The sequence below is a fragment of the Hipposideros armiger genome, unplaced genomic scaffold (assembly GCF_001890085.2).
Source record: "Hipposideros armiger isolate ML-2016 unplaced genomic scaffold, ASM189008v1 scaffold_46, whole genome shotgun sequence".
Lineage (NCBI taxonomy): Eukaryota > Metazoa > Chordata > Mammalia > Chiroptera > Hipposideridae > Hipposideros > Hipposideros armiger.
This window is the reverse complement of record NW_017731396.1, coordinates 64,514-75,253: the sequence shown is the minus strand read 5'-3', so window position 1 is coordinate 75,253 and position 10,740 is coordinate 64,514. Positions and strand designations below refer to the sequence as shown.

The following is a 10,740-nucleotide window of genomic DNA, read 5'->3' as shown; positions in this document are numbered from 1 at the left end:
AAAAACGACAGCAACTTGTCTGTTCCCCTCCCCCAATTCCCCAGCGCTGTTCCCATCCCCCCAATTCCCCAATAAAAAAAATTTTTTTTAATCTTCCCCAGGTCCCAGCCTTTCAATGAGAATCCCCTCAACGCTGAGTCCTGGCCCCCATCACCAAACCCAAACCCTTCACTCAACCCCCAAAGCCTCTCTGAACTCCCAGTACTTCCATCTGGTTTGGAGGAGAAACCCTGCCAGCCCCCAGGCCAGCCCCCTTAGTGAGCCTCACCTGAGATGTAACAGCTGCCACCTGAGAGTCTTGTCTCAGCAGCCAAAAGATATAGGCCCCCATCAGTGACACCTGCCCCGTTTCTCAGGCTCTCACTGTCCCGCCTCCTCGCACCATCACCACCACGCCCAGCCTTGGCATTGCTTCTCCTGAGATTTTGCCTCCCCTGGGCCCAGCCTACAACAAGTCACCCATGGTCATCTTCCCAGCACAGTCTGAGCTTGAGTGACTCCTGGGAGGCCCAACTCCAGCCCTGGAAAACTACACAAGGTTCAGCAGGATGGGGGTGGGATTCTAGCATCCTTACACTCTCAAGACCTCAAGTTCGTTTTGGACATGGAATCTGTAATGAAGGAATCTTTTCCCAAGCCTCACCCCATCAAGCTCCTACCCAGAACTCGCCTCTTAATCAGGGACACTCCGAGGAACACTTACCACCCTGCCTGGCAGGGGGCGAAAGCGGCGATAGATGGGGTCTTAACATCTCTGTAGTGCCAGCCCTAACACGGGGCCTACACAGAGGAGGTGCTCAGCAGATGTGGGAGGGATAAATGCATGGCCTCTGAGTACATGGTATATCAGCGCCTCACAGTCTGGGCAAGCAAAAGAGTCACATCTTTACTTCAGTTAATCCAACTCCACGCCCCCACCCCTCCTGTCGCAGGAAATCCACTGGCGCAGGGCCCTCCTCTGCAGATATGCCCAAGCCCTGTCTGCGGGGGCTGCTTCTTCACTCTTGGTCACCATGGCCAGAAAATCAGGTCAGCCAACCAAATGTCGCCGCCATAACTTAGGCAGTTTGAGCCACTGCAGTAATGGTGTCCTCTGACCCACTGCACCCGGCACCGGGGCTAAGGTAGGGGCGGCTGACACACGCCCAGAGGCAGCTCCACCTCTGCCCAGTTGCTTCCAGCGAGAACCCAGTTTTCTCCCCCACTGCCCCAAGGTACAGCTTAAAGGCACCGCCAGGGCCCACGTGAGCCACAGAACATTCCCCAAAGTCTCTCTCAGCTGTATATACCCTGACATGGGGAGGGCCCTCGGCCAAGGGGGAATCGTCCATCAGCACGGTGGAGCCCGCAATACCTTTAGGGCCTACAAAAATGTTTTGGATTCTTCTGAAATCAGCAGGAGAAAAATATGAATATAATCCAAACTGGATTATATTAGCCTTTATACCCATGCAGTCATAAAACATAATTTTTCATATTTTTGGATGGAGGAAGGGGTCCACAAAGGCAAAAGGGCCCAGGGACAGTCCAGGCTCAAGCTTTCTCGTAAGAGCCAGAGGGCAACCGCCGTAATAATAACAGCCAGCATTTCTGTGGTGCTTGCCAGGCTCTCCTCACAACAGCCCTAGGAGGCAGGTACCGTGTTTTTTACCCCTGTTTTATAGATGAGGGTGTGGAAGCACAAGAGAGGTTAAGTCACTAGCACAAGGTCACACGGATATCAATGGCTCTGGGTTTCCCCTCCCTCAGGTGTGTGGTCCAGTGCTGGGCAAAGCACGCGGCATCCCATCTTCAGCATCTGAAGCTGAGTAAGGCGGCCTCAGTTTTCTCCAGGTACAACTGTTGGTACTGCCTTACCTAAAGGGCCACACCTGCTAAATGTCTCCAAACAAGGAAGTTCCCCTAAAGCTGATGCTGTCTGCACCTTCCAGGGAAGCCAGCAACCTCCCTCCAAAGAGCAAAAAGGTCAATTTCTTGGTAAACATTCCAAAAAGAAAAAAAACAATGAATGTCTCTGTCTGGTACCTCACTACCTATGTGCCTGTGAAGTTGTGGCTATTTCTATATTGGGGTACATGTTAGAATGTGTGGCACATGGCTCTTCATATGCCGTGTAGAACTGGATGCTCTCTGTGTGGCACTGCTGTATGCATGTCTGTGAATGTGTAGGCATGGGTGTCTGTCTGTCTACCTGTCCCTGCATGTGTGTGTACGTATGGGCAGGTACACGTGACTGAGATGGGTGCCGAGAAGTTGCTGTATCTCTCTGAGTGTAAATCAGCAAACTCCCAGATATATTGGGTTGTCGGAAAAGTCATGACGCATTTTTGCAACAGAAAACAGAAAAAATACGTCATGACTTTTCCGACAACCCAATAGAAACCCAGTTATTCATTTCCCCAAGTTGTTCAAGAGAAACTGAGGCCCAAAGAAGTTGCCCAAGGCCTGGGGACATCCAGCAAGTCACTGACGGACAGAGACCAGGAGTCTTACCTGTTACCTTGCTCAGTCCATAGCTCCGTTTACGACGTCAGTCCCCAGGCCAGGGTGACCCTTTGCAGAGTTTGGCGACTAATAACTCTGGGTCTGAGGTGTAGCCACTGACCCCTCTGTCAGAACCAGCCTCTAGAAGACAACAGAAAGTTCCCACAGACTGAGAGCCCCCAGACACCTCAGGTCTGAGGCCTGAAGTCATCACAGAAGGCCAGACCCCTGCACACACCCTCACACTCCTTGTCTCTCTGTTGTTATTGTTGTTTTTAATCAAAACTTTATTGATTTTTATATTTCTAAAGAAACGCATCCTTGTTTTTAAAAAGAATTTAAACTGTATAAAATATAGAAGTTAAAATCCTCCTCCACCCCCCAGATAACCGCAATTAAGAGCAGGGTGCATAGCCTTCTGAGTTTCTTTATTGGAAATAATTCCTAAGGTCACCAGTGGGCCCAGCTCAGAAAGCAACTTCCAAGGAGCACGTGGATGAGTAGAAAGGGGAGGAAGAACAGAATTGAACCGACCAGGCTGAGGTCAGGCCTTGGGGCAAATGGATTACACCAGACGCTCCAAGGGACAGACTGATCCCAAACTGCCAGGGCTCTGGATAGAACTTCTGGGCACACAGTGCATTGGACCAGACCAAGCGCCATGAACCCAGATCTGCCACTCAACCTTGACGGTCAAGTCATAGATCCTTAAGGTTGAAAGGGGCCTAAGAGTACATATGGTCCTATTTGCCCATTTTAGAGACAGAGAGACTGAGGGACCTGGCAAGGAGACAAGTAAGCTGGCTCCAGGTAGGAACTTGGCCAACCAGGCACCTTCCAGGGGCTGCTCATGGCTCAGCCTCCATCTTCAGCCCGGGGAGGAGGTACTGGACAGCAGGGGTGCCCCAAGCCCAGACACTGTTAGTTTACTGAGGGAGAAAGAAAAAAGAGAGGAAAGAAAGAGATGAAGATATAAAGACAGAAGGAATCAGAGATTCGCCGTAGTGTGAAGCCCCAGACTGGCATTAGCAGTGCTGTCTTCAAATCCTGGTCCAGCTGTTGCCCAGCTGTATGACTGTGGACAGTCGCCGACCCCTGAGTCTCAGCTGCCTCATCTTTAATGAGCGGATAAGAGTGTCTACTTCATGTTACTGGGAGAAGTAAGTGAACGCAAGGAGCATTGAGCACAATGCCTGGCACCTAATAGGTGCCCAATAAAAAAAATAACTAAAAGGAATGAGTTATGGAGAGAGGAGAACACACTCCATGGAGAGTGATGGGGGCCCCCAAAACCTGCATGCCTCAGAATCTGCCCTGTCTCAGGATATCTGGGAAATCCATGCCTCGAGCCAACCCTACCTCCTGCCCAAATTAAACAGTAACCACCCAAGGTCAGGGAAAGGGCCTTATCAGAACAGATTTCTCTCCAAGGGGTAGTTCAGCCTTGACCGGTGGGCCCACCCTCGCTCCTGCCTATAAGTGTGCCCCTGCCCACCTCGACGGCCACTCAGTCCTGACCACACACATCATGCTGGGCCTCACCGTTCTCGCCGCGTTCCTGGCCTGCGGTAAGCTTTGGGTCGGGGACCAGCCATAGCCAGTGGCTGTAAGCTCAGGCTGGCTTTCCCGGACAGAAGCAGGGGGCCCTGCGCTCTCTAGGGCTCCAGGAAAGGAGCTTAGGGGTCCAATAGGGGTTCGGATACTGCTGATCCCTGTCCGCTTGGCAGCTCTGCTTCCATACCTGCAAAATAGAGCTGATGATCTGACCTCCCAGGTTGAGGGTTAGAGAGGAGGTGTGGACAGCACCGAGCGTGGGCCGGAGACACCCTAGATGCCTCATCCTGGGTCACTCCAAGGACTATCAGGGCCTACTTTTCTCAGTGTTGGCATCTGTCATCTGGGGCCCCATTACTCCCCCATGTTGGTGACTCTCTCCCAGATTAGGAATCAAGGAATCTGGCTTGAACGTCACTCACTCTGGGCAGGACCTGGACAAGCCACTGCACCACTCTATCTCACTGGCTCCTTTGGCAAACGAGGGCACTTGATTAAGAGTCCTTCTAGCTAACAACAACGACAGCAGTAATAATAATAGCAGCTCCTGTTTATTGAGTGTCTACTATGTGCCCGGCACTGTGCGAATCCCTTTACATGCAGGAGCTTATTTGATCCCGAGAAGCAGGGTCTATTAATACCTCCACTTTACAGAGAAGGACACTGAAACCCAGGGAGGCTCTGTATCTTGCCCAAGATCACATGGCTGGTTAGCGGGAGAGCCAGCATTTGAGTCTGGGTTTGTCTCACTGGAGCAACTGCGCCTGACTGCTTCACGCAGCTCCCAGCTATAACAATCTACAACTCGGCGGAGTCAGTGCTCACGTACCCCCATTATGCTGTGGCCTAAAAAGGGACAGCAGGATAAGCATGAGGGACACAGGTATACCCGGGCACTCCCAACATGCCAGCCACCTTCTGTCTCCTCCAGCACACGAACCATTCCCTCTGTACCAGGCCTTTCTCTTCACTCTTTATAGGCATTGTCTAATTTAGTTCCCAGGACCAGCTCACCAGGTTTCACAGAAAAGGAAGCTGAGGCCCAGCGACTAGATAGCGTCCCCGAAGTCATACAGTGAAATCTGAACCCGAGTCTGCCCAGCCCCCAAGTTGGTGCTCTTTCCCCTGCCTCTCCCCCAAGGGGGATGCCAGCCCCACTCACCTGTGCTCTTTCTCTCCTGTCTTCCCCAGCCTCCAGTTGCGGGGTCCCCACCTTCGCACCCAACCTATCATCCCGGGTGGTGGGAGGAGACAGTGCCAGGCCCCACAGCTGGCCCTGGCAGGTAAGAGCTGCCGCAGGTGTGGGAGGTGGGTGGGGAGGGTGGTGGGGGAAGGGTCCCTGGGGGCTGACACGTGGCCTTTCCACCCCGCCTCCAGATCTCCCTCCAGTACCTCAAGGATGACACGTGGAGGCACACTTGCGGTGGCACCTTGATCGCCAGCAACTTCGTCCTCACGGCTGCCCACTGCATCAGGTGAGCGGGGACGACACCTGGGGCGGGAACCTGCTGGGCTGCTCTTACTGAGCACCTACTACACACGCAGGCATTGGACTAAATAAGCTACTTAGATCCAGGAACTCAGTTTTCACTTCTCCATTCGACAGTATTTATTGTGCGCCTACTGTGTGTCAGGGAACACAGCAGTGAGGACACAGTCTGTGCTCTCAGCGAGCTTCTAGTCCAGTGGAAGACAAAGCAACAGACCATTAAACAAGTACATATATAACATATCAAACGGCAATGAAGACGAAGCCCGGATGAGCATGAAAAGGATAAGGGGTTCTCTTTTAAATGAGGTGGCCGGGGAAGGTGCCTCTGAAAAGGGGGTATCTGAGCAAAGACCTGAAGGAAGGAAGGGAAGAAATCATCAGTCGGCGGAGGGAAGGGTGCTCCAGGTGGAGGGAACAGCCAGTGCAAAAGCCTGGAGGAGGGAGGCTCCGTGGTCTGTGTGAGAAGCAATGAGGAAGCCGGTATGGCAGGAGCAGAGTGTGAGGGGAGACGAGGAGGCCAGTTAGAGAGGGGTGCAGGCAAGACGATGCAACAAAAGCCCTGGTGACTTGGACTGGTTCGTTCTCACAGCAATCCTGCAAGGTGAGGTCCAGCATTATCTCCACCTGACAGCCGAAGGAACTGAGGCCTGAGGCTACCCACCTCGGAGTCCAAGTGGACTTGACTCCAAGACTAGGGCCCTGACCCTGCGCCCTGGGAAGAGTCAGTGGGGATGGATGTTCCTTTCCCCAAAATGAGTCCCACAGTGGCCACAGAGCTGGGCCACTGAAGCGCCCAGTTCCCTCTCTACCCCACTGGCTAGTGGAGGCCGGAAGCCACCCTGACCCAAGTCCCCTTCTTCTGTTCAGCAATGCCCGGACCTACCGAGTGGGCCTGGGGAAGAACAACCTGGTAGTGGACGATGAGGAAGGCTCCGTGTTCGTGGGCGTGGACACCATCTATGTCCACGAGAAGTGGAACTCCTTCCTGGTGCGGTGAGTGCCCTGCTGACCATCTCACAGCCCCCTGGGGGCGGCACAGAAGAAGGAGGGGTCCCTGAGATGGAGCTGCAGAGCCTGCCCCCACCGTGTCTCTGGACCCCATCCTTAGCCTGAACAGCCAGCACATGACCCCTTTACACAAAGCAGCAAAATGCTAAGCGGAGACAGACACCCCTTCCCTCTCCATCATTGGCCAAGAGTCTCTGGAAGGTACCCAGGGAAGAAAGACCCCGAGGTTCTCCCACAGTGTCTTGCTGAAGTCATGCCCACATTGCAATAAGCATTTTATATGGCCTCTCTGATTTAATCCTCACACCGGCCCAAGACAAGGAACTGAGACTCAGAGACGTTAAGTAATATGCCCCAGGTCACACAGCCCAGTGTGTGTCAGAACTAGGAATCACACTAGGTCTATCTAGGGCTACCAGCTTTCATCCTGGTGACATGAAAACATTAAAAATTGCATCCACAGATGCCTCTCCTTTATCATTGGAATTTTCTATTTACTTTAGCTTCATTTCTAGTTGATATGTAACCTGCAGTGGTTCAAAATGCTTCTGCTCAAGTCTCCCCTCTGTTAAGCCTTTCATGATGTGAAGACACAAATGGGAGAAGAAGCTACGTACATCTAAAAAGGGGCGGGCGATGGTGTTAGAAGGTAGACCATCTGTCCGCTGACACCTCTGTCAGCCAGTAAGAAGCTGGCAGTCAGGATATTTAGGAAGGACCCTAAATATCACCCTTGGCCTGACTCTCGACTCACAGCCCAGATGTCTTAGCATTGGCTGTGGGGGTCAAGACCTCCTCTCCATTCAAACCTCCGCTTCGAATTCCAGCAATGACATCGCCCTCATCAAGCTGGCCAAGTCTGTGGAGTTGAGTGACACCATCCAGGTGGCATGCCTGCCCGCAGAAGGATCCTTGCTGTCTCAGGACTACCCCTGCTACGTCACCGGCTGGGGCCGCCTCTGGAGTGAGTACCACCCCTGGCAAATCCAAGCGCTTTCTGAAGGAAGCAGCTCCCACAATAAACACACCCCCCACATTTGCCAATCACTTTTCCTTTCTGCCTATACGTCTTCAGGTCTTTTTAACTTTGTAATAATAATGGCTAATATTTATTAAGCACATACCACGTAACAGACACTCTAACATGTGCATAGAAAGGGCGCTGTAAGGATTAAATGGATTAGAATTCGCCAAGTGCTTAAAACAGGGCTTGGCACATACTAAATGCCATATAAGCGACTATCAAATAAACTAAACAAACCGTTAGGGATGGGGATTAGATCTTATGCTATATCATATGCCCAGATAAATTCCAGCCTAATTAAAAGGTTAAAAGCAAATAAACAAAACTTCAGAGGAAAATGCAGGTTAATACTGGGAAATCTTGGGGTGAGAAAGACCTTTTACTGTGTGACACCAAAGGCAGAGACCTACAAGGGAACAAATGACAATTAAAACCCCAGAATCCAAATTAAAGAGCAATCACCTCAAAGGGCTTTCTATGATTAGTTCTGCTCTCCCTTCCCCACCCTCAGAGGGGTCTCTGACCCAAACAGTGTGGGATCATTGGCTCGGAGCTTGTCTCTCCATTAAAAACATGTGTGCAGTTCCCACAAAGTCTAGCTAGAACTCACCGGGGGCCTGTCCCAGCCCCATCCAGCCCTCTGTTCCCTGAAGGCCTGGGCTGCCTGGGCTGATTTGCCCGGTCACTACCTGTTCTCTCCCCAGCCAACGGTCCCATTGCTGACGAGCTGCAACAGGGTCTGCAGCCCATCGTGGATCATGCCACCTGCACCCAGAAAGACTGGTGGGGAGCCATGGTGAAGGACACCATGGTGTGTGCCGGGGGTGATGGCGTCATCTCAGCCTGCAACGTGAGTGTCCAGGCCCTGCACCCCGTCCCTACTCCAGGAGGCCAAGTAGAAGGGAACAGTGAGGAAGACAAAGGAGGGTGGGGAGTAGGGAGATCCACATGAGTGTACCCTTTCCTAGAGAGGAGGCTGAGCCCTGGTTGGGTCCAGGAGGCTAAGGGGGAACTTGTCTCCCTCACTTCCTTCGCTCCCCCTGCCCCCCAGCACTGTGGTGAGAACATGGGATTTGGGCATGAGTATCTGAGTTTGAGTCCCAGTCCCTCCACTTAGTAGCTGTGTGACCTAAGGCAGGCTGTTTAACCTCTCTGAACCTCAGTTTTCCCATCTATAATATGGAGATATAGTAAGCACTTTGCAGGGTTGCTGTGAGGAATAAATGAGTTTGACAAGTGTAGAAAAGGCTTTATTAAACTCTCTACACATGTCCCTTCATGCCGTCAGCTCCATTAGTTCAGAGAGACAGAAGACATAGGGAGTCCCACACAGAACCAAGAAACGTCTAGGACAATCAGGGACTGTCCTGTTTTCAAACACATGACCCCTCTCCCCGCTCCCACCTGCCTCACTTTCCCAGTTCTCCAACATGGCTCCCAGCATTCTCACCTATCTGGGCAGCTCCCAGAGTCTTAGACACGGTGACTTGAACAGCTAGGGAAACCAAGGCACAGAGAGGGTGATCATGATCCCAAGATCACACAGCAATCCAAGAGCTAGTCCGACACACCAGAGCCTCCCAGAATGAGGGCAAGGCAGCCCCAAACTACGTCTTCTCTGCCTCCCTCACCATGAAAGGCTGATGCCAAAACAGGAGGTACCAAGGCTGAGAGCCACCCTGACACCCCTGTGCTTCCCGAGACTGCCTCAGGGGAAGGCCTGGGGGCTGATACCCTCCCATTCTGATGCAGGGGGACTCCGGTGGCCCGCTGAACTGCCAGGCTGAGAACGGCTCCTGGGAGGTGAGGGGCATCGTCAGCTTCGGCTCTGGACTCGGCTGCAACACCCGCAAGAAGCCCGCAGTCTACACTCGCGTGTCTGCCTACATCGACTGGATCAACGAGGTGGGCACCAGCCTCCGAACCCTCCCTCCTGCACCCGCCAGCCCCTCGCCCTCACTCACTCCCCACTCACTCCTTCACTCACTCATTCAGTCACTCATTTAGTCACCCATCCATTCCTGTACTTATCCATTCATTCACTCACTCAGTCAAGTACTGAGTGTTTACTGTGTGCAGACCTCGAGTCGGGTGCAGTGAAGGAAACCGACATTAACATCTCCACCCGTTTGTCCATTGGCTTCAGCCAACACTTCTGTCCCGATCCCTAGCACCACACCAGTCCCCCCAAAAGTGAAAGGTGGCCCGAGGAGAGCAGGGCCCAGCAGAGGAGAGGGGGGTGGCATGGCTGGCCATATGTATCTTGGGAGGGGGGCAGAGGGTCCCTCAGGCTGGGGGCTTTCACACCAGGGACAGATGTGTTCTGAGCCCCATTTGCAGAGTGGTCTGAAATGCTTAGGGGTGTATAGCCCTTGGGCAGAGGCAAGGCCGACTCCTGAAAGCCCAGGGCTGCCTGCCGTGCCGCCTTGTTCCTGCTCTCTGGGTAGAGCCTTGCCATGCCAGAAGGGGACACACACACACATACATGCACACAGACACACACACACACACACACACATCCCGGAGCCCCTCACCCTGTTCTTTGCTCTTCCAGAAAATGCAGCTGTGAGTCATCCTTGGGACCCGAGGCCGCAAACCCCCACTACCACAATAAACTTCCTTCCCCCTCAAGCCGCCTGCACTCTTGATTTGCGTCTCCCCAGCCGTTCACGGGCTCTCTAGGGCCTGCCCCTTTCCACACCAGGGATGCAAAAGAGAGACACATACACACCCCAGCCAGGCTGGCTAGGCCTTGGAGTTTGCTGCTGGGGGCACCAGTGGAGGGGGATCCCAGGAAGCCACCTGGTGCCTGAGGGGGTGTGAGTTAAGGACACACTCACTTGGCCCCCAACATCTCACAGCTGTGAGCCACTGTGGCCCTGATCCAATCACCATTTCCCTGATCCGGCCTCCACAGAGGAGCCTGGTGGGTCCTCAGGCCCCCCAGGTGAAGGTGGAGGATGGGGGTCTCCCCAAGGATAGCCTCCCTGGCCCAGAGAGGCCGGCCACAGGAGGATGCCTGCTGCTCAAAGACAACCACAGCAGGTCCCTCAACCCCAGAGCAGACCCCATGGCTGCTGTTGGCCTGGACTCTCTGAGTTGAGAAGTGTTTAATGAGCCCTGACCCCATGCCAGCCCTGTGCTGGGCACAGTGAGGGTACAGGAGGAGACCACAGCC

At 53.3% G+C, this 10,740-nt stretch overlaps 1 protein-coding gene across 1 annotated transcript; it reads left to right on the top strand.

Moving 5' to 3' along the window:
* The first annotated feature begins 4,006 nt into the window (after positions 1-4,006).
* On the top strand, positions 4,007-10,178 carry CTRC (chymotrypsin C). Its single transcript, XM_019639718.1, has 8 exons — positions 4,007-4,052; positions 5,230-5,321; positions 5,416-5,513; positions 6,398-6,523; positions 7,366-7,502; positions 8,267-8,412; positions 9,315-9,467; positions 10,117-10,178. Exons 1-8 carry the CDS (start codon positions 4,013-4,015, stop codon positions 10,129-10,131), a joined length of 807 nt encoding a protein of 268 aa, XP_019495263.1. The 5' UTR covers positions 4,007-4,012; the 3' UTR covers positions 10,132-10,178.
* Positions 10,179-10,740: the final 562 nt, after the last annotated feature.